At 46.1% G+C, this 23549-nt stretch overlaps 1 protein-coding gene across 2 annotated transcripts in view; it reads right to left on the bottom strand.

Moving 5' to 3' along the window:
- Positions 1-713: 713 nt before the first annotated feature.
- Positions 714-23549, bottom strand: part of FIGNL2 (fidgetin like 2) — a 65699-nt gene continuing 42863 nt past the window's right edge. For both annotated transcript variants that reach the window (XM_082212465.1, XM_082212464.1), the window contains exon 2: positions 714-2986. In XM_082212465.1, the coding sequence (XP_082068591.1) occupies positions 819-2972 (2154 nt within the window). In that variant the 5' untranslated portion in view covers positions 2973-2986 and the 3' untranslated portion in view covers positions 714-818. The remainder of the gene's footprint in view (positions 2987-23549) is intronic.

Genomic DNA, 23549 nt, shown 5'->3' with positions numbered 1-23549 from the left:
GAAATCCCTCCAGGTCATATTTTATTTTCCTTGAGTTTAAAAAAACAACAAAAAACATTCTTTTTTCTTCTTCTTCTTGGTTTGAGGTAAATTATTTTTCCTGAGTAGTTAAAAAAGAAAAAGAGAACCCACTACATACATTACAAAAATAAAAAGGATGCTAGTTTAATAAACAATCTACATTAAAATAAAAAATCCCAAAAGCCTTCCCTTAAAACCCATTGATGCCATCTGCTTTAACAACGATGCTCTTGATGGCTTTAAAGAACATCAAGGGCTAAATTATGCCCCTGGAAATGAGTCTGTATCAGAGTATAAAGCAGTGAATGACAGCATCGTGCCATTTCCATGGAAGTTAAGAACTCTACAGAAATAACCAGGAGGTACAGTGTTAAAAAGAGTTGGGAAGGGGACAATACCTGGCCGAATACTTTACAATGCTGGTACAGAAAGGGATGACTGGGGGAACAGATTAATAATAAATAGGTTATCCTGAGTTCATTCAGCAACTACTTTTCATAAACATAGAGACCCAACAACCACCACACAGTCAAAATTTCAGACATTTTTTAAAGGGGGGGGGGAATGTACGCAAATCAATCTAGGGGAAGTCCTTGCATCCAAAATTAGGTGTGACTTTCTAACAGACGACTCCTCACCCATCGCCTGCTTTTCATAGGCAGGCAGGCAGGCTGCGGCCTCCCAAGGAGCGGCAAAGCTTTTAACAGCAAAAGCAAGAGAAGGAAATCAAATCTCCCAACACCTTCCATTCAGAGAGACCCGGGACCATTGAAAAAGAAAAAGCCGGTCACTCTCCACTAGTGCTGCGACCCATACATTTTATCCCATTCCACGTACAAGTCCAGCTCCTTCTGAGAGACGGCAGGGTGGATTTTGCAGAAAACGCTTTCGAAATCCTTGTAGGAGGTGGGCTGAAGCTGCCCCGGCAGGCTCTGCAACTTGCTGGACGCAACCTGCTGGCAGAGGTGGAGGAGCTCGCTGCCGGAATAGCTCTCGGTGAGTTGGACAATGGAGGCCATCTCCCTCTCGCTGAGGCAGTAGTTTTGCTGGGCTAAAGCATGGTGCAGGATCTGCCGCCTGGCAACGCTGTCTGGCGGGGAGATGTAGAAGCGCTTGGCAAACCTCCTCTGGGCGGCTTCGTCCAGGTTGCCAGGCCTGGTGGTGGTTGCTATGACCACGACGTTCTGCTCGCCTGAGGTAGCAAGGTTATCCAGGTAGGAAAGGAGCTGGGGCTTCAGGACTGCGGCGTCTTCCAGGAGGGATTCCACGTCGGTGAGGAGAACGACCGCCGGCTGCCGGCAGTTGGACACGAAGAACGTGGCCTGCAGGATCTTGTCGGCTTCTGCCTTCCACTTGGAGACCAAGGCTGTCCCGCTGAGCTTCATCAGGGTGGACCCCAGCTGGGTGCAAACGCATCTGCTCAACAGGGTCTTCCCGACACCCCGAGGTCCAAAGAGCAAGATGGTTTTGGGTGGCCGGCTTGCCCCAGTGTAAGCACCTGGCCTCAAGATGGGCCACACCAGCTCTTCCTCGATAGCAGCTTTGACAGAGACTTGCCCTGCGATGTCTGTCCACTGAACTGGAGGACCGCAATCAATGATCTTGTTGTTCACCAGCTCCAGAACAAACGGGTCCATGGCTTTCAGCTGCTCTTCCACAGTCTGGCTGTTGTTGTCGCTGCTGAAGGGCGGCGGCTTGGGCTGCATCCTGAGGGCAAAGGACTCTCCTCCATGTTCCCCGTTGGCAGCCGGAGGGGTGAACTTCTCAAAGGTCTCGCTAGGCCTCAGCGGGGCTTCACCCACGCTGTAAGCCGTAGACACCAGGCCTTTCATGGGCTGGCTGTTGTATTTCCCCACGGGCTCCTCTGAAGCCACGGTGGTGGCCGCCACGCCTGCGGGCCTCTTCCCCCCTTTGAAAGGCACCTCAGAGCTGCGGCTGAACCCATTTCCTCTACATTCACCGCTGTCGGACATCTGATACGGAGACTTTGGTTGCTCATAGCTGTATTTGCGATACCGGCCTTCGCCGTCATCCTCGCCGCCGGCGAGATCAAAGGCCTTCCTTTTCAGAGAGCTCCCCGACTCACCGCTGAGGGGTGGCACAGCGAGGGGGCTCTGGTAGCTGTACCCAGGGACGACAGGGGGCCGAGAGGAGGGAGGGATGGGGGTGGGGGCAGCAATGCCCGAGGGCAAATACGAGGCTGATGGGTGGGGAGGGTGAATGGTGCCATAGCTAGGCTGGGGTGGGTAGCTGCCTGAGGCGTAATTGTACATGGGTCCTGAGGAGCTGTAGGTGGGGACGAGCGCCGTGGAAGGGTGGCTGGGTTGAAGGAGGCCTGAGCTATGCAAGGTGGACGGGTGTGGAGGCGGAAGCGCCGAGGCAGGTTGGCTGCAGTAGCCCGATGGCAGGTAGGCCCCACTGTAGCCTGAAGGGTACTCCTGAGACGGACCAAGACTGCCAGAAGTTGGGGGTCCCCCGCATGTGTTACTGGGGTAAATAGAGTCTGACAGATTGCTGGAGACCACCGGGGAGGTCCCGAGGCTGTTCCCAGGGGTGACAGCAGGAGGGATGATCCCCTTGGAGGTGGGCAATCCATCGTGCATTGGGGTCAAAGGGTAAGCCCCCTCTGAGCTGTGCGCCATCGGCCAAGGATCCATCTCTCCCTTCTGGCCGTTGAGGGGCCCAAAGGCGCCATCCCCGTAGGTGTTGAGCCCCGGCGGCCTGTCATAAGGGGAGTCCAGTACTCCGGAGTACTTCTCGGCATACCTCTTCAGCAGGTTGGAGGCGGTCAGGGCAGAGATGTCATCGTTGGCCCAGGCGTAGTTGAAGCGCTGCCGGCTGCTGTGGTAGAGGTCCGACTTGTGGGCAGGCGACGAGGTTGTGGAGGAGACATCAAGGTGCTGCTCCGGCCACTGGTTCAGGGGCTGAGCATGCTCGGGTGTCCAGTGCATGTTTGACAAAAGAGCTAGGGGGAAAGCAGCAAAGAAAACCAGGATTAGTTTTTTTTCTTTGGGGTGATATATACCGTATTTTTCGCTCCATAAGATGCACCAGACCATAAGACGCACCTAGTTTTTGGGAGGAGGAAAACAAGAAAAAATATATTCTGAATCCCAGAAGCCAGAACAGCAAGAGGGATTGCTGCGCAGTGATCCCTCTCGCTTTTCTGGCTTAGCCTCTTCAGGGCAGCGGGATGAAGGCTCCCCCTGCTCTGAAGAGGTTTCGCGCAGCGAAGCCAGAAGCTAGAACAGCGAGAGGAGAGGGAACGCTGTGCAGCGATTCCTCTCGCTGTTCTGGCTTCGCCATGCGAAGCCTGCATGCGTTCCATACTTTTTAGGAGGGAAAAAGTGTGTCTTATAAAGCGAAAAATACAGTAATGAGTTAAAGAAAATGTTTAAAAACACTTTTGTTTAAAAACCAGAAGCTTTTTGTATTGGGTATAGACAAGATAAAAAAAAAATCTTATATGCAACAACTGCAGCAAGAATTTTGTTAGCCCCAAAATGGAAACAACAGGAGTTACCAATGAGTGGCAGAGGAAAATGATGGACTTTGCAGAACTGGCAAAACTGACGGGAAGAATCCGGAAGCAGCGAGACCAAGCATTCCAAAAAGACTGGAATAAATCTATATTACATTTGAAAGACAACTGTAAGCAATTAACATAACTAGCAGGGTTACCGTATTTTTCCATGTGTAAGACTAGGTTTTTTCCGTTAAAAATAATGTCAAAAATGTGGGGGCGTCTTATACAAGGAGGCCATCTCCCCCCCCCCATTTTCTTAAATCGGAGTCCCCAAAATTACACATGGGGGCATCTTATAGACGGAAAAATACGGTAGTTGAAGATGTGTAAGATGAAATTGCTGCCTATTCAGGTTGAGTAATTTAATATTTTAGGTAACAAGGATAAGAAATAAAGTGAAAGGTAAAGATGCAAAATTTAATTTTATTAGGCGGGAGGGAAGGAAGTTGATAGGCTCAGTTGAGCCCAAAGAGTTATAAGAAGAAGATATATTACTGTGTAATGTGATTATATGTAAAACTAATAAAAATTAATATATATATAAAGATTTTGTCTTTTGGGAATAGTAGGAACAGAACTACCTAAATTGTATAGGAATTTATTTATGTATGCTACTACAACAGCAAGAATGCTACTTGCCCCCAAAATGGAAAGAAGCAGAAGTCCCAGCAAAGGAAGAATGGATACAAAAACATACGGAATATGCAGAAATGGCAAAACTTATCGGAAGAATAAGAAATTCTTTTTATAAAAGAATGGAAATGGTTTACTGAATATTTACAGATAAAAACATTGGCAGGGTTATGGTAATAACCTGCAGTTTCATAAGAGTATATATTTAAAGTAGATAATTAAATGAGCAAATTAAGTGAATTTGGATATGAGGAAAATTAATTTAAGGAACCGCAGAAAGAGGGGGAAGGAAGTCAAACTTTGAAATGTTAAATTGACTGTAAAACTAAGGAAATGTATAAACTTGAAAGGTATACAGTGGTGCCTCGCAAGACGAAATTAATCCGTTCCGCGAGTCTCTTCGTCTAGCGGTTTTTTCGTCTTGCGAAGCAACCCTATTAGCGGATTAGCGCTATTAGCAGTTTAGCGGCTATTAAAGGCTTAGCGGCTATTAAAGGCTTAGCGGCTTAGCGGCTAAAAGGCTATTAGCGGCTTAGAAAAGGGGGGGAGCGGAAAAAAATCGGAACACTCGCAAGACGTTTTCGTCTTGCAAAGCAAGCTCATAGGGAAAATCGTCTTGCCAAGCAGCTCAAAAACGGAAAACCCTTTCGTCTAGCGGGTTTTCCATCTTGCGAGGCATTCGTCTTGCGGGGCACCACTGTAAATAAATGATGCGACACTGGCGGGGAATTGTGGGGAATCAAAATGGCAGCTGCCAGATCTCTACTGGGAGGCGGACATCGTTTTAATTTCCCAGGGTGCTCCGGAACAATGTCCCACGGGGGGAATTGTGGGGAATTAAAATGGTGGCCCGAGACCCCGTTGCCTAACACAGAAGTGTTGGGAGGGGGAAAGGCTGAAAGGAAGGGGTAAAGCTTTAGGATTGCTCCTAACAGTGTGGCGACACCAGATCTCCTCCCTGCAGCTACTGGCTACAGGGGGAAATCAGCAGTAACAAGCAAGCTGTCTTTCAAGGGAAGATCCTGACACCCTCATTACCGGCCTTCTCATTGCAGCCCTCCTGATCAAACTCCCCAGGGAAATGCCTGTCTTGGCAACTGGACCAATTTTTTCAGGATTGTTTCTGCTATTCTTAAAATCTATCACTATCAAAGATGGTGGTTATTATAATTTTTTTGGATTTTTTTTTTTACTATTTGCACACATGCAGGCCCCATTGTTTTCCCTCGGAGCCACACTTTCAGAATAAAAATTTGCTTGTGCAACACTGTTGTTGTTTTTTTAATTGATAAGAAATACATTTTGTGGCGGGAGGAGGAGAGAGATACAACTTCTAGCAGTGCTTGATTTGTAACACATAACCCAGCTACATTATAATATAATTGTGGGATATCCAGGAAATATAAAGCAATGCAGCTACATAAGAACACGAAGTCTTCCCAAAATATAAAATTAATTGTCCTTGAATCTTCCCGCTATAATTGTCATCCTTTGAGAACCGCTGGTGTACAACATTATGCTAGGGTATTTTTCCGCTTCCTGAAAGATATACAGTGGTACCTCAGGTTACATACGCTTCAGGTTACAGACTCCACTAACCCAGAAATAGTACCTCGGGTTAAGAACTTTGCTTCAGGATGAGAACAGAAATCGTGCTCTGGCGGCGCGGTGGCAGCAGGAGGCCCCATTAGCTAAAGTGGTGCTTCAGGTTAAGAACAGTTTCAGCTTAAGTGCGGACCTCCGGAACGCATTAAGTACTTAACCCGAGGTACCACTGTAATATAATTGTGGGATATCTAGGAAATATAAAGCAATGCAGCTACATAAGAACACGAAGTCTTCCCAAATATAATATTGATTGTCCTTGAATCTTCCCACCATAATTGCCATCCTTTAAGAACCACTGGTGTACGGCGTTCTGCTAGGGTATTTTTCCGCTTCCTGAAAAATATATGCCTAGCATAAATTAAAAACTTGAAATTTATTATTATTATTACAGTGGTACCTCGGGTTAAGAACTTAACTCATTTAAAGACTACTTAAAGAAATATTGTAAAATTAATGAATGTTAGAAAGACGTTGGATAGAAATTAAGCGGTTTCCAGCTATAATGCTTTAGGAGATATGAAAAAAAAGGATTATAAATGGGTAAAAATTTTATGGTAAGGATTTGCTGAGCTAACAAACTGAACTGGAATACAAAGAAGGGAAGTATGAGGAGGTTGGAGGAAATAAGGGTATGGAAGTTATGTTATTGAAAATTAATGTGTGTTTTTAACCGCTTATTATTTTGCATGTTTATTTTTCATTTTTTCTTATATTTAATTTTTTCCCCTCAATAAATATCTTTTTTTAAAAAAAGAACTTAACTCATTCCGGAGGTCTGTTCTTAACCTGAAACTGTTCTTAACCTGAAGCACCACTTTAGCTAATGGGGCCTCCTGCCGCTGCCGTTGCACCACCGTTGCACGATTTCTGTTCTCATCCTGAAGCAAAGGTAATATTTCTGGGTTAGCGGAGTCTGTAACCTGAAGCGCATGTAACCTGAAGTGTATGTAACCCGAGGAACCATGGTATTATTAGTAGTAGTAGTGTTATTATTATTAACCTGGGTTACTCGATCGGGCAACCATGTTCTTACACAAAGTGGCGGCCTGCTTTAGACACAGAAGGCAGCCATGCCGGCTTGAAAGGCTTGCAGGGGGACTCAAAGCCCCCTTCCTCCTCCTCCTCCTCCTCCTCCTCCCTCCTGGTCTCAGCTGCTTCATAGCAAGCAGGCGGCGGAATGCACACAATGAAGCAATCAAGGGCAGAGCTGGAGGAATGCCTCACCAGTCCCCCCCCCCAACCTAAGTAACTTTAATTGTGCTGGGGGGGTTTTGCCCCTGCCCCGTGGTTTCCTCTGGTCCTCCTGATCTAATGAGGAGAGACATTTCAGGAGCCTTGCTGTGGGGCCGAGCAAATTCCGAAACCTCGAGGCTCCAGAGAAAGGGAGCGCGAGAGAAGCGGAGGAGGAGGGGAGGAAAAACAGAACGAAGAAGCAGCAGCACGTATCGCATTATAGAGATTGGCAGGATACTTGCAAAAAAAAGAGAGAGCGCTTGCAATCCTAGTTTTTCATTTCCTCTGTGTGTGTGTGTTTTGAATGCGTTATGGATTGAAAACTTTATAACAGATATTACAGGCAAAATGAGAAATAAGAAATGGACAGCTATTCATTCGTTAACCAATGCTTGCTTTGTACACCCTTTGTGATTAGCTCTGGTCTTCCCCTTGCCTTTCCCGATTTAAATTCCTTAAACACGCACTTAAAATTTACTTTCTCCATGTTATTTGACTTGCTCGGAATTTTATTTTGTATAATTATCCTATTTGCACAACCAGAGCCTGCCAAAGGACTGATCTCTTGACGATGTTCTTTTACATAAACTCTGTTTATATCCCACTCTCTGGGAAATTTTCTAGTTTTTTTCATTTCCAGGTCCCTTCCTTAGCATTGTTGGTATGTGTGTGTTGTGTTTGTGTGTGTGCATTTGCTCACCAGATCCACTACCTCAGCCGACCCCCCACTCTTCTCCAGGGTCCCCCCCTCCTCTGCTCATTCACAAAAGGCCCTGGGAGGGGTGGGGTGGGGGGCAGAATGCTGAAGTGTGGGTTGTGGTTTAGCATTGCCATTCAGCCTCTAAGCCACTTTGTGGCCGCAGTACAATTAGATTACCTAATGCTTTAATTGACTTATATGGCATTTGTACTTTCACTCTGGATATCAAAACTTACACAGGAGGATTTAAATGGCAGCTTTAACCGGGCTTTCTCCCGCCGCCTGCCTTCATTTACTCCCCATTATATATTAAAAAGTGCCACAATTAGGCAAAAGGTCCGCAGAGAGGGTGCTCTCATCGCTACCCCCACCCCACTCCCGGCCGAGTAAATAAATAAATTAAAATGGGCGGGTGGGTAAACAAATAAAAGGGACTCGGGGGGGGGGAGGGAGCTTTGGAAAAATGAAGACAATGGGAGCCTTCCAATAAAACGCTCGCTTTGGACACGCAATTCCAAGCATAGTACAGTGGTACCTCAGGTTAAGAACTTAATTCTTTCTGGAGGTCCATTCTTAACCTGAAACTGTTCTTAACCTGAAGCACCTCTTTAGCTAATGGGGCCTCCTGCCGCTGCCGCGCAATTTCTGTTCTCATCCTGAAGCAAAGTTCCTAACCGGAGGTACTATTTCTGGGTTAGCAGAGTCTGTAACCTGAAGCGTCTGTAACCTGAAGCATCTGTAACCTGAAGCGTATGTAACCCGAGGTACCACTGTATACAAATGCTTGGTAGCGGCAATACATGAACCGGGTCTCTTTTTCCTTTGCACCACGCGATACAAAGTTGTGGTCGGTTCTTTAAAAAAGCGTTGCTATTTACACCAAGAAAAGGAAGCCTAGTTAAAAACAGTGCTCCATAACTTCTCCCTCTTGACTGGTCCCTACTGAAAGCAAGCCAAGTCTCAACCAAGGCTATAAAATCCCAAGTTCCTGGATACCCTGGGCTGATGATGATGGTGGTGGTGCTGTTATTTATACCCTGCGCATTTCGCTGGGTTGCCCCAGCCACTCTGGGTGGCTCCAACACTTATAAAAACATAATAAATCATATAACTGAAGAGTTGGAAGGGATCATCTAGTCCAGGAATGTCCAAAGTCTGTTTTGGGGGCCTAATTCGGCCTGCCAGTCGATTTAAACCTGCCCCCATGGCAGTATACGTCCTGGGATAAAAAAGCTCAGCAATTTCAATCCTCTAAAAAAAGCTCAATAACTTTGGTCGGCCCTTACACATGTTCACTTCATCAAATCTGGCCCTCTTTGGAAAAAGTTTGGGCACCCCTGATCTAGTCCAACTCCCTGCAATGCAGCAATCTCACCAAGCAGTCTCCCATCCAACTTGAAACCATACTGGTTCCTGCTTAGCTTTGCAAATGTGCTCGTAGTTTTATTGCGGCACCACTACGAGGGTCAAAGGTTAAAAACTTCCATAAGCATGTCAGATGTCTTCTAAAAGTCAGATAGTTGTTTATTTCCTTGACATCTGATGGGAGGGCGTTCCACAGGGTGGGCGCCACTACCGAGAAGGCCCTCTGGTTCCCTGTAACCTCACTTCTCGCAGTGAGGGAACCACCAGAAGGCCCTCGGAGCTGGACATCAGTGTCCAGGCTGAGCGATGGGGGTGGAGATGCTCCTTCAGGTATACTGAGCTGAGGCTATTTAGGGCAGACATAGGCAACCTTCGGCCCTCCAGATGTTTTGGACTACAATTCCCACCATCCCTGACCACTGGTCCTGTTATCTAGGGATCATGAGAGTTTGTAGGCCAAAACATCTGGAGGGCCAAAGTTTGCCTATGCCTGATTTAGGCTTTTAAGCTGAGCACCAACATACTGAATTGTGCTCGGAAATACATCCGTTTAGGAAATGGATTCCAATGACATGGGATCTGAAATGCGGTAGCTTATGGGGAAAATTTATTTAGGAGACAATGCAAGCAGATGGAAACATTAGCAGGATTTTAATTTCACTTGTAACAAGTACTATGGATAATATGGACTGATATAAAATATAGGTAAAGGTAAAGGGACCCCTGACCATTAGGTTTAGTCGTGGACAACTCTGGGGTTGTGGCGCTCATCTCGCTTTATTGGCCGAGGGAGCCGGCGTACAGCTTCTGGGTCATGTGGCCAGCATGACTAAGCCGCTTCTGGTGAACCAGAGCAGCACATGGAAACACCGTTTAACTTCCCGCTGGAGTGGTACCTATTGATCTACTTGCACTTTGACGTGCTTTCGAACTGCTAGGTTGGCAGGAGCAGGGACCGAGCAACGGGAGCTCACTCCGTCGCAGGGATTCGAACTGCCGACCTTCTGATCGGCAAGTCCTAGGCTCTGTGGTTTAACCCACAGCGCCACCCACGTCCCTGATATAAAATATAGATTATGGAATAATATGCAGTTATAAAAGTTGAGAACAAGACCCACGAAGGGGATCTAGTAAGATTCAGAGAATCTCTATATATGGAGATGTACAGTGGTATCTCAGATTAAGAACTAAATTTGTTCTGGAGGTCCGTTCTTAACCCGAAACTGTTCTTAACCTTAAGCACCAGTTTAGCTAATGGGGCCTCCTGCTGCCGCCGCGCCGCCACTGCGCAATTTCTGCTCTCACCCTGAAGCAAAGTTTTTAACCCGAGGTACTATTTCTAAGTTAGCGGAGTCTGTAACCTGAAGCGTCTGTAACCTGAAGCATCTGTAACCCGAGGTACCACTGTATTTGGTTTGTTTACATTTTGTATTTGTAAAATCAAATAAAAAATGATTTCCAAAATAAAAATGACATGCGGTAGCTCTTTCGCCTACAATATCTGATGCTGGCTTTTACAAATTTGAAGATGTGCACTTTAACCATCCGGTTTAAAGCTCCGAAGACTTTCAACGCTGAGCTTTCTTAGCACTGAGAGGACCTTGGACTCTCGCTTCGTAGCAGATCTCTCTCAGGCCACAGCATGTGAACTTAATTATGGCGATGGTGTTTCCTAGGCCGCCATTGGTCTCTCAAGCTACTGACGATTCCTCAGAGAGGTTACCTTAGCACTTTACTAAATGATGTAGGGGGAGGGTCTTGGAGGAAAACAGTCCCCTAGGAAGGGATCCCCGGAGGAAAATAAAATAAGAAGCAGCAGGGGGGGGGGAAATCTTGATGCCCTTTGTTCTTTGTGGCTAGTGGTGGTCTAATATTTACAGCACGGTTTGTTAAAACGATTCAGGTATTTCCCCCCCCTTCTCCTTATGAAGCTTCTGTTGGTATTTCCAAATAAACACTTCATTAAAAAAAATTTGAAAATAGCCTCTTTCCTATGAACCGGAGAATCCTAAGCTATGTTTAAAATCACATCCTGCCACTTTTACAGCACCTTCACTATCATGAGTTTCCCCCGCGAAGGACATTGGGAACTGTAATTCGCTGGAAATTCTTTGCGGAAGGTTCTTTAAAATTTAATCCCACTCGCAGAACTGCAATTACCCCAGGAGTAATTCTAGGAGAACAATCCATTTAAATTTAGACTATATGTATGTAATAAGAGACAGGAGAGTTTATTACCACTCTAGCCTCCTACGGGGGGGGGGGTGCTACCTTATCCTGAAATTTTCACTGATCGGTACTACATTTCAGAATGGAGCGGGATCCTTAAATCTCTCTCACAGAAACACAATGCAAAGGGACCTTTTCTGAGTCAAAATGTGAGCAGAACACGGAAGAACTGCTAAATTACATCAGATAGAAACATGCCTTATATTTGAAGCAGATGGCCTTCTCCAAAGATTCCTGAATATTGTAGCACTCTCACAGTGCTACAATTCCCAGCACCCTTTATTGAACACAGTTTCCAGCAGTGGCGTGGAGTAGAGGAACTAAGTTGGTCCCCTAAACATTCCCGCCTGAACCAGCTTTCCGAAGTCTGGGAAGCTTCTGCCTGGTTTAGGGGGGGAGGCACCAGGTTCACATTTATAATAAATTATTATTATTATTATTATTATTATTATTATTATTATTATTATTATATTTATTTATACCCCGCCCATCTGGCTGGGTTTCCCCAGCCACTCTGGGCGGCTTCCAACAGAATATTAAAATGCAATAACCTATTAAACATTAAAAGCTTCCCTAAAGAGGGCTGCCGTCAGATGTCTTCTAAAAGTCTGGTAGTTGTTTTTCTCTTTGCAATCTGGTAGGAGGGCGTTCCACAGGGCGGGTGTCACTACCAAGAAGGCCCTCTGCCTGGTTCCCTGTAACTTGGCTTCTCGCAGCGAGGGAACCGCCAGAAGGCCCTTGGCGCTGGATCTCAGTGTCCGGGCAAAAAGATGGGGGTGGAGATGCTCCTTCAGGTATACTGGACCGAGGCAACCCTCACAAGCTGCCACCTATAGCCCTAACTGTTCCCCTATGAAAAATTTCACTGCATGCCACTGGTTCCCAGGATTCTTTGGGGAAAATCTGAATGCACTTTAAACGTTTGGAATTTATAATCTGCGGTAACAGACCTCAGGGTTGTGAGTTTGAGCCCCGCACTGGGTGAAAGATTTCTGAATTGCAGGGAATTGGTCTACTAGACCAGTGTTCCCCAACCTTGGGCCTCCAGCTGTTTTTGGACTACAATTCCCATCATCCTTGACCACTGGTCTTGCTAGCGAGGGATGATGGGAGTTGTAGTCCAAAAACAGCTGGAGGCCCAAGGTTGGGGAACACTGTACTAGACGATCCTCGTGGTCCCTTCCAACTCTGATTCCACAGGGGGGAAATGCTAGACTCCAAGGTGCAATCTACATACATATAAAAAAATGCTCGCTATGAAAATGCTTTATTTTAAAACGTTTTGAAAGCACGTTGAATTTTGCATAGCCCACTTTCGCCATCTGGTGTCACATTTGTACAACTGCACTTCACAACACATTTAAAACGTTTTATTTGAAGCTGCATAGCTGAGTCCCACGGGGTGCGGGTGGCGCTGTGGGTTAAACCACAGAGCCTAGGACTTGCCGATCAGAAGGTCGGCAGTTCGAATCTCCGCAACTGGGTGAGCTCCCGTTGTTCGGTCCCAGCTCCTGCCAACCTAGCAGTTTGAAAGCACGTCAAAGTGCAAGTAGAATTCTGTGTGCTGCTCTGGTTTGCCAGAAGCAGCTTAGTCATGCTGGCCACATGACCTGGAAGCTGTACGCCGGCTCCCTCGGCCTATAGAGCGAGATGAGCGCCGCAACCCCAGAGTCGGCCACAACTGGACCTAATGGTCAGGGGTCCCTTTAACTTTACCTTTTAGCTGAGTCCCAACATAAAATAAGATGTGGAGTGATCTGCCCATATCATTTCAACCTAACCCAGGGGTGAAGAACCTGTGGTCCTCCAGATGTTGTTGAGCTGCAATTCCACCACCCCCAGCCGTTGGTCATGCTGGCTGGGACTGATGTGAGTTCAAATCCAGAAGGCCACAGGTTCCCCATCCCTGACCAAACCTAAAGGGCTCATGTACATGCACTCAGGCAGCCAAAGACTCTCTCAGTGTGGCAAAAAGAGCAGGCACGCACCCTGCACATCCCGTGTAACATAAGATCCGAGCATTGGAATTTCTCTTACAAAATTCCTGCTGCATGCGCTGTCCTCTACAATCAGGGAGAAGGGGCTGTTTCTCTGCTGGGCAGAGGGAATCCATAGCCAGGTAAGCATGCGAAATAGCTTGTTTGGCGGAAATCCAAAGTCCATTGTACCAGCCGAGAGACAGAGACATATATATAGGTACACACACACAACAGACTAGAATTTAAGACACAGAGGGAGAATATAAAGCAGGAATTCAGAAACTCATGTTTAGGGGTGGACAAATCAAGTCTTATTTCCATCTTAGTGTCCGTTTTGCACGTGTTCATCTCCTAAGTCTGTGGCATTCTGTTGTGGCATTACTTCCAGGATCAAATTACCCTTTATTTGCCCACCCAACCACTTCGATCTATGAAACTGGCAGTGCTACAGGTGCCGCATAATGCCTATTCCACGCTTGTAAGGAGTCTTTGGAACCCTCTGCCTCATGACACCAGGCTGATGCCTTCGCTCCACTCTTTTCGGCACATGCTTAAACCATTTTTAAGCTTATCCAGATAAAGTATGTACAATGCTGACCTGTATTTTAAACTCTCTCTCCCTCTTAACTATCTTTTGAATGTTTTCAAACACCTGTTTTCAGCCATCTTTTACTGATACGTTTGATTTTTTATTTGATTTTTTGTAAACCACTTAAAGAGGTTTTATCGCAGCCGAATGGCATGTAAATAATGCAAAATAAATATAGATTTGTGTTTCTCATATGTATTAAAAAAAACCTGTGTTTAAATGCAAATGGGTAGCAAAATGCGTACTGTCATTTTTTTTCTCTTAACAAAAGTTGCTATGTTTTTGATCTGAGAACTGCATTGAAAAATTTGGAGAAGGGTGAGCTCTGAAGGACCGGGGAGGTATGAATTAAAGCCATCGACTTAAAAATGTGGAGGGAACAAAATTCTCTACCCCACCCCACCCATGTTTAACAATGAGGGCGATTAACCATTGGAACAGCACCCCAAGGGAGGGAGTGAAAATTCTCCATCATTTGCAGCTTTCAAACAAAGGGAAATTTGCTCTTCTAAAAGTTATGTTTTAACTAAGGGCAATTTCTTTGTATCCCATCTTTTATTTACTGATGGCAGCCGGGAGGCGGGCTTTGCTTGGAAGGTCAAGCTAAATGCCCTTTGGACATTTGAATATGAGAAATAAATATATGTATTTATATCTCTCTGTTGGGAGCGCCTCCCAATTTTTGGCAGAGCTGGTTGGAAATTATATCTGAAAGATGGTATAAGAAGACAGAATGCGTGATTGAAGCTGCCTTTGATGGAAACCAGAAGCAAAATGCAGCCAAAAAAAAAAAAAAAGGCGAACCAGTTGCAGGCCCTTAAAATAAATGTAAAAAATAAATAAGAAAAGGAGGGATGGAGAGAAAGAAAGAAAGCAGGAGTGGAGGGGGAAGGGGCCCAGAGGGAGAGAAGAGAAGTTGTCAAGCATTTGAAATGGAACGTGAATAAACGCTGCTCCCGTAGAAGGCAGATGTTTCAATGCTCTCCCTTGGCAGTGTGAGAAAATTACTGTCCAGTGGCCAAATGGCACGTCAGTTTCCCACCCTCTCGGCTTCCCCATTATCTAAAAGCGCAAGACAAAAGGAAGGAGGGGGGGGCCGGTCAGGAGAGAATCCCATTGTCCTCTCGCACTCTAATTATGGAAATCTGGTTAATCTATTCAGGAGCAACTATGGACTGGGTTTTTGTTTGGGGAGGGGCGGAGGGGAGGCAAGAGAGAGCTCTTTTGGCTAAGGCTCCCCACAGCAAAAGGGTTTCCAACTGTTCGGTGTTTTGAATGGGTGTCTTCTCCCCCAGCCCACACCCCTGCTGCTCCCCAAACCTGGGCTGCTGCTTCCACAGCAGAAGGAAAAACTCCTTTCCAGTTTCTCTCTCTCTCTCTCCTCCCCCCTTTTTTATTATTTAAACGAAACAAAACCTATCGTTTCAAAGGCCCCATACCAGCTCCAGGGGAAAAAACAGCCAGCCGTTGCCATCCCATGCAAGCACAAATCTGCAAAACAATTCAAAATCCAGAAATTCCCAGGCACAGCCACGTTTTCTACCTACGTGCCCCAAGAGGAGCACATCAGCTTGCACTTTGCACCGATGTGCACAAATGTAATACACGACAGGACATCTATAGGCGCATTTACAAAATCAGGAAAGGCCACAAAAAAGCCAGGCGTGCCCAAGAGGCTAAGGAAGTATTTCTATACATGTACCTCAGGTTACAAACACCTCAGGTTACAAACACCTCGGGTTAAAGACTCCGCTAACCCGGAAGTACTACCTCAGGTTAAGAACTTTACCTCAGGATGAGAACAGAAATTGTGCGGCGGCAGCAGGAGGTCCCATTAGCTAAAGTGGTACCTCAGGTTAAGAACGGTTTCAGGTTAAGAACGGACCTCCGGAACAAACTTGAGTTCGTAACCAGAGGTAACACTGTATGGTAGTACCTCAGGTTAAGTACTTAATTCATTCTGGAGGTCCGTTCTTAACCTGAAACCGTTCTTAACCTGAAGCACCACTTTAGCTAACGGGGCCTCCTGCTGCTGCCGCGCCGCCAGAGCACAATTTCTGTTCTCATCCTGAAGCAAAGTTCTTAACCTGATGCACTATTTCTGGGTAATGTAACCTGAAGCGTAATCTGGGTCTGTAACCTGAAGCGTATGTAACCTGAAGCGTCTGTAACCCGAGGTAGCACCGTATGTCTTTTCCTAGATTCAAAAACACTCTCTGCAGACCCTATTTTACAGAACAGTCCCAGATTTGACAGAAGCTGTCCCCGTTTCTGATCTGATTCCAGAACGTCTTGCTTTCCTTAAGATGTCCCTATTTTCATCTGAGAAATGTTGGAGGGTATGTCTCTGCTGTTCAGTTCCTTAGCAAAGAGCATCTAGCTCAGGGGTCAGCAAACTTTTTCAGCAGGGGGCCGGTCCACTGTCCCTCAGACCTTGTGGGGGACCAGACTATATTTTTGAGGGAGAAATGAACAAATTCCTAGCCCCACAAATAACCCAGGGATGCATTTTAAATAAAAGGGCACATTCTACTCATGTAAAAACACGCTGATTCCTGGACCATCCGTGGGCCAGATTTAGAAGGCGATTGGGCCGGATCCGGCCCCCGGGCCTTAGTTTGCCTACCCATGATCTAGCTTGTGTCTGGGAGTGAGTGAATGATGGGAAGCCCCTCCTCTCCTGAACAGCGTGTGCTAATGGTGCATTGCAATTGCTGCTGCTAAGGAAATGGGGATACATCCAGAAAGAAACAAAATGCTCGAGCCATCATCCAGCCATTTTCAAGTCCCATTCATTTCAATAAGAGAATTAAGCACATGTGTTTCGGTCTCTCCGTTGAAATTAATGGGAATCGAAGTGCTCGTCTTGGGCAGGGTTGAAGCCTTGATTGCGATTTATTTTTTGAGGGAAACATGTTTCCCCCATCTTTGTTAAATTATATATGCAACACTGTAATGCGATATTAAACAATACCAGTTCTAGAAGTCTCGTTTCTAGAACCCTTTTATATCAAGCTTTCCCACTGCTCCAGAAAGACATTTGCACCGTGGCCTCTTCGCTTAAGGCCAAACACAAAGAAATAGCTTCTGGCTAAGAGAACCTTGAAAAGCTTCAACTTCCTAGTGCAGGGGTACGCAAACTAAGGCCCGGGGGCCGGATGCGGCCCAATCGCCCTCTCAATCCGGCCCGCAGATGTTCCAGGAATCAGCATATTTTTACATGAGTAAAATGTGTGCTTTTTTATAATGCATCTCTGGGTTATTTGTGGGGCCTGCCTGGTGTTTTTAAGTAAAGGTAAAGGGACCCCTGACCATTAGGTCCAGTTGTGGCCGACTCTGGGGATGCGGCGCTCATCTCGCTTTATTGGCCGAGGGAGCCGGTGTACAGATTCCGGGTCATGTGGCCAGCATGACTAAGCCGCTTCTGGCGAAACCAGAGCAGCACATTTACCTTCCCGCCGGAGCGGTACCTATTTATCTACTTGCACTTTGACGTGCTTTCAAACTACTAGGTTGGCAGGAGCAGGGACCGAGCAACGGGAGCTCACCCCGTCGCGGGGATTCGAACCACCGACCTTCTGATCGGCAAGTCCTAGGCTCTGTGGTTTAACCCACAACGCCACCCGTTTTTACATGAGCATAATGTGTGCATTTATTTAAAATGCACCTCTGGGTTATTTGTGGGGCATAGGAATTCATTCATTTCCCCCCTCAAAAAAAATAATATAGTCCGGCCCCCCACAAGGTCTGAGGGACGGTGGATCAGCCCATGGCTGGAAAAGTTTGCTGACCCCCGTCCTAGTGTATTGGTGGCTGCTATACCAAGATGCGGCTGACGTATTCAACAGGCTGCAAAGATGCAGATATCTCGCTTGGTATAGCAGGAGGCTCTTAATCTCGAGGTCGTGGGTTCAAGCCCCATGTTGGGAAGAAGATTCCTGCATTACAAGGGTTTGGACTAGCTGGCCCTTGGGAGTCTATCAATCTATGGTCCGACCACACCTGGAAATACTGCGTCTATTTCTGGGCACCACAATTTAGGAAGGTGTGCAGAGGAGGGCAACCAAGATGATCAAGCGTCTGGAAACCAAGCCTGATGAGGAGTGGTTGAAGGAGCTCATTGAGCCTGGAGAAGAGGAGACTGAGACAAGATATGATAGTCATCTTCAAAGATCTGAAGGGCTATCACATGGAGGATGAAGCAAGCTTGTTTTCTCCTGCTCTGGAGGGTAGGACTAGATCCAATGGCTGCACGTTATAGGAAAGGTGACTCCAACTAAACATCAGGAAGGACTTTCTGATGGTAAGAGCTGTTTGACAGTGGAACGGTCTCCCTCAGGGGGTTGTGGAATCTCCTTCCATGGAGGTTTTCAAGCAGATGTTGGATGGCCATTCTTAGGGTCCCTTCCAACTCTGCAATTCTATGAAACGCCACAAACACGTTACTTGTGCTCAGTATTTTCTCCTGTGCCTAAAGGTCTTGACAGATGTCCCTTTTATTGTTCATTCCTGATCATTTGTGCTCATGATGGTATTGGGGTGATTAGAAGCGATCACACTTTGGATACTGTTTGCACCTGCAAAAGTTTCACAGCGGACATCCTGCTTAGCTTCCAGTCAGTTCAACTCCTGTCCCTTGCCTGCTGCAATCCTGTAACTTTTCATCCCACAAGTATTTTGAATTAGAGTTTGTTGTCTTTATCCCACATTTATTGCACTACAACGTAGGAAGACCTCTGGAAGACCATGATGCTGTAACATCAGGGAAGCATTGCTGAACAATGACTAAAGCGGAATGACGTGTGGACAGCCCTGTATACACCCACCACAAATGTACTATGATTGCATCTGTGGCATGTTGTAAAATACAGTGGTGCCTCGCAAGACGAAAAGAATCTGATAAGCGGCTTAGCGGCTTAGAAAAAAGGGGGGGAGGAAAAAAAACCAGCAGGAACTCGCAAGACATTGTCAAAATAAAAAAATTCCTTCCAGTAGCACCTTAAAGACCAACTAAGTTAGTTCTTGGTATGAGCTTTCGTGTGCATGCACACTTCTTCAGATACACTGAAACAGAAGTTGCCAGATCCTTCTATATTACTCAGAAGGGTGGTGGGAATGGGAGATTGGCAGATAGCTGAGATGAGCCTCAGCTATCTGCCAATCTTCCATTCCCACCACCCTTCTGAGTAATACCCCTCCCCACCTTCTCACTATATAGAAGGATCTGGCAACTTCTGTTTCAGTGTATCTGAAGAAGTGTGCATGCACACGAAAGCTCATACCAAGAACTAACTTAGTTGGTCTTTAAGGTGCTACTGGAAGGAATTTTTTTATTTTGACTATGGCAGACCAACACGGCTACCTATGTGTCGCAAGACATTGTCGTCTTGCGAAGCAAGCCCATAGGAAATTCGTTTTGCGAAGCACCTCCAAAACGGAAAACTCTTTCGTCTAGCGAGTTTTCCGTCTTGCGAGGCATTCGTCTTGCGGGGCACCACTGTATACCTGCAGAGGGAAACCACCAGTTGGATGGACATGAATTCTCAGTGCCTGATTTGCATCCCATGGTTATATTCGCTGGCTGGGTGTAAATCACTGTTGGCACTTATATACACAAGCTTTGTGCAGATGCCTGATTAGCGTCTTCCAAAGCAACGATTGTATTCCGAACTTAAAAATGGAAAGAATAATGCTGGTGGTGAACAAAAGAGGTTTAAAGACTCTCTCAAGGCAAATTTTTTAAAAAATTGGTATAAACACCAACAATTGGGAAACACTTGCCTGCAAGCACTCCAATTGGAGAAGAGCCTTTACCAAAGGTGTCATGGGCTTTGAAGACACTCGAACTCAGGACGCAAGGGAGAAACGTGCTAAGAGGAAGGCACACTTGGCAAATCCACACCGTGATCAACTCCTACCCGGAAACCTATGTCCCCACTGTGGAAGGACGTGTGGGTGCAGAATTGGCCTCTACAGCCACTTACAGACTCGTTGTTAAAACCGTGTTTATGGAAGACAATCTTACTCGGCTATGAGTGATCGCCAAAGAAGCAGAAGAAGACACAAGCTTTTTTGCAGCCTACAATTTTCCCTCATGAAACTCCCAGTGCAGCCATAGACATCTCTGTGTCTCTTTGCATGCTCTTCCTCTGAAGCATCCCTGACAAGATGCAGAGGAGGCCTGGATTATTTTAATTCCGCCTAGCAATTTGTAGATTGCTAACCACAAAGGACGGGTGATTAACACACTTGCATGAAGGTACCAGATCGCACACAGAAAGGAAAGTTGGTTATTAAGCAAAATGTTGCCAATCTATTCCAGCAAGCTCATCATATTCTCCCTTGGCTCTGCGTTATTTGGCTGCGCGTGGCATTGCATAAGCCATCAAAATTATTTACAGCCATCAGTTTGCTTGCATTTCAAATAAATACACACACACCAAAAAAAGAAAAAGAAATCTATCTGCTTGAGCCACTAATAAGAGAATAGTAAAGAGCTCCAAGTAAAGATTCACCCACAGAGAGAGCTCACGTCAGGTTGCACATTTCTGGGCCTCCTGGGGGAGGGGCAGAAAGGTCATTTTCTCTTTAGCTTTGCCCTAGATCAGCACATACAGATTCTCCTACAGATTAGAGCAAATAACACCCTCCAACATTTCTCTGATGAAAATAGGGATGTCCTATATAATAATAATAATAATAATAATAATAATAATAATAATAATACCCCATCCCATCTCACTGGGTTGCCCCAGCCACTCTGTTTTTATATATGTTGGCGGCTTCCAACATATATAAAAACATAATAAAACATTAAACATTAAAAAAACCTTCCCTATACAGGGCTGCCTTCCAATGTCTTCTAAAGGTTGTCTAGTTACTTATCTCCTTGCCTCAGGGGCCGGATAACTTCATACCCTCCAACACATGGGTAGGCAAACTAATGCCCAGGGGTCGGATCCGGCCCAATCGTCTTCTAAATCTGGCCAGCAAACGGTCTGGGAATCTACATGAGTAGAATGTGTCCTTTTATTTCAAATGCATCTCTGGGTTATTTGTGGGGGATAGGAATTCATTCATCCCCCCCCCAAAAAATATAGTCTAGCCCCCGACAAGGTCTGAGGGACAGTGGACCGGCCCCTGGCTGAAAAAGTTTGCTGACCCCTGTTCCAACATTTTTGCAATGAAAATAGGGATGTACTAAGGAAATGCGGGACATTCCAGGATCAAATCAGAATCCAGGACGGGTTTTGTAAATCCAGGACTGTCCCTGGGAAATAGGGGCATTTGGAGGGTTTGGTAAAAATGACTTTTCATACACTGTACCTCAGAGCACATGCAATCTGCCCTCCGCATGCCACAAACTTTATGTCTAAATTTTGAGACCATCTAACTCAGGGCTGGGGAACCCTTGGCCCTCTAGATCAGTGGCTCCCCAATTATTTTCTCCCCACAGATCACTTGAAAATTGCTGAGCACCTTGGCACTAAACTGTGTGTCTGCCTGCTGTAGCAATTGTGCTGAATGCCAGATGACGGAGTGCAAATCCTAATACAATTAAATGCAACGAACAAGAAATAAAAGAAACAATAAAAAGGCAATTAGAAATCAATATGAATATTTCCTGGAATTGATGTGCCCTCTCCCGTCTTCAACCACAGATCCCACAATGCCTCTAAACACAGAGTCACAATTTTAGCTAACTTTTCTACCCTAGCTTTCCTCTGAGGCAGCACACATGGCTCTTCCTTCCAATTTATCCTTACAACAATCCTACGAAGTAGGGTAACGGGGGCGTAGTAAACTGCCCCAAGGTCACCCTGAAAGCTTATACCTTAGTCTCCAAGGCCCCAGTCTATCACGCTAAGCCAAGCTTCCTCAACCTCCAGGTGTTTTGATACTACAATTCCCATCATCCCTGAACACTGGTCCTGCTAGCTAGGGATCATGGGAGTTGTAGGCCAAAAACATCTGGAGGGCCGAGGTTGAGGAAGCCTGCTCTAAGCACTACACCAAGCTGGCTCTCTAAATTTAGAGAGATTTCAATTTAAATCTAGCATTTTGACTGCAGCTTGAACTCCCTATCCAAGTTCCATAGCCTCAAGCTGCCTTCTAGAATTTGGACATAAACAAACCCAGAAGCATAACATTCTAAAGACTCAATGGGGGCCACCAGAATCAAAACAGCCAGACGATGCTCGGGTGAGGAGTGAACTAAGTACTGGTAAAAAGGTAAAGGTAAAGGGACCCCTGAATGTTAGGTCCAGTCACGGACGACTCTGGGGTTGCGGCACTCATCTCGCTTTACTGGCGAGCTTCCGGGTCATGTGGCCAGCATGACTAAGCCGCTTCTGGCGAACCAGAGCAGCGCACGGAAACGCCGTTTACCTTCCCGCTGGAGTGGTACCTGTTTATCTACTTGCACTCCATGCTTTTGAACTGCTAGGTTGGCAGAAGCAGGGACCGAACAACGAGCGCTCACCCTGTCGTGGGGATTCGAACCACCGACCTTCTGATCGGCAAGCCCTAGGCTCTGTGGTTTAACCCACAGCGCCACCCGTGTCCCATTAAAGTACTGGTACCACACGCTAAAGCATCACACATGTGACAAATAGCTGAGCCCCCAAAATGTGCCAACAATTCCTATACCAGCAGTGACTACAGATTGTGTAGCCTATGCTCCGCGGACTTTTCTGCAATAAAGGGAAATCCAGATTAAACGCAGAAGTAGCAGAGGCTGACATTTTGATGGCAACATTGTGCGGATGATGCAAAGGCCTTGCGTGCAAGAGCTATACCCGTTCCATAATAAACTTCTGTATTGAAGCACCCTAAAAACACAACACCCAGGGATGTTCATATCGTCACATCTTAAATCAGAGTCCAGGAACTACACGAGGAAGCAGATTGGGGAAATCCCTCTTGAGACATCAGTGTCATAACTGGAGATAGGATGTCAGGCAAAGTATTATCTCTGTGGAATCTTTCCCACTGACATGGAATTTTCCATCCTATCCAATAGACATGTAACTGGTTCTTTTATGTCCAGGATCACATCACAGAATATATATGCAGTGTAGCTGCTTTACTTTGGATAGTCTTTCTCGTTCCAGTCATGCCCCTTTGAACCACTAAGCGATTTGGTCCCAGAAAGCAGTTCTTTGGAAAGCAACTAATTTGACTGGGGAAGACCTGCCTGCTTAGAAGCTGCAACACCCATACCAGAACCACAATGTCAGTCAATATAACAGCCACAATTGTTGGCCTATCCATGTCCTGCTTTCCTCTGGAAAGGGGGGCAAGATTTGGCCCAAGAGCAATCAGCTGCTGACCCCCTCTCCTATATACAGTGGTACCTCGGGTTAAGTACTTAATTCGTTCTGGAGGTCAGTACTTAACCTGAAACTGTTCTTAACCTGAAGCACAACTTTAGCTAATGGGGCCTCCTGCTGCTGCCGCGCCGCCAGAGCACGATTTCTGTTCTCATCCTGAAGCAAAGTTCTTAACCCGAGGTAATATTTCTGGGTTAGCGGAGTCTGTAACCTGAAGCATATGTAACCTGAAGCGTATGTAACCCGAGGTAACACTGTACTGACTGCAAAGAAAGATGCTGTGACAGTATACGGACATAAGAAGTGGCGGGCGGGGGCAGGGACGGTTGCCCCA

This window comes from Podarcis vaucheri (assembly GCF_965113315.1).
Source record: "Podarcis vaucheri genome assembly, chromosome: 2".
In the NCBI taxonomy this organism is placed as follows: domain Eukaryota; kingdom Metazoa; phylum Chordata; class Lepidosauria; order Squamata; family Lacertidae; genus Podarcis; species Podarcis vaucheri.
The sequence above is the reverse complement of the archived record's forward strand: the minus strand, read 5'-3'. Positions and strand labels throughout refer to the sequence as shown.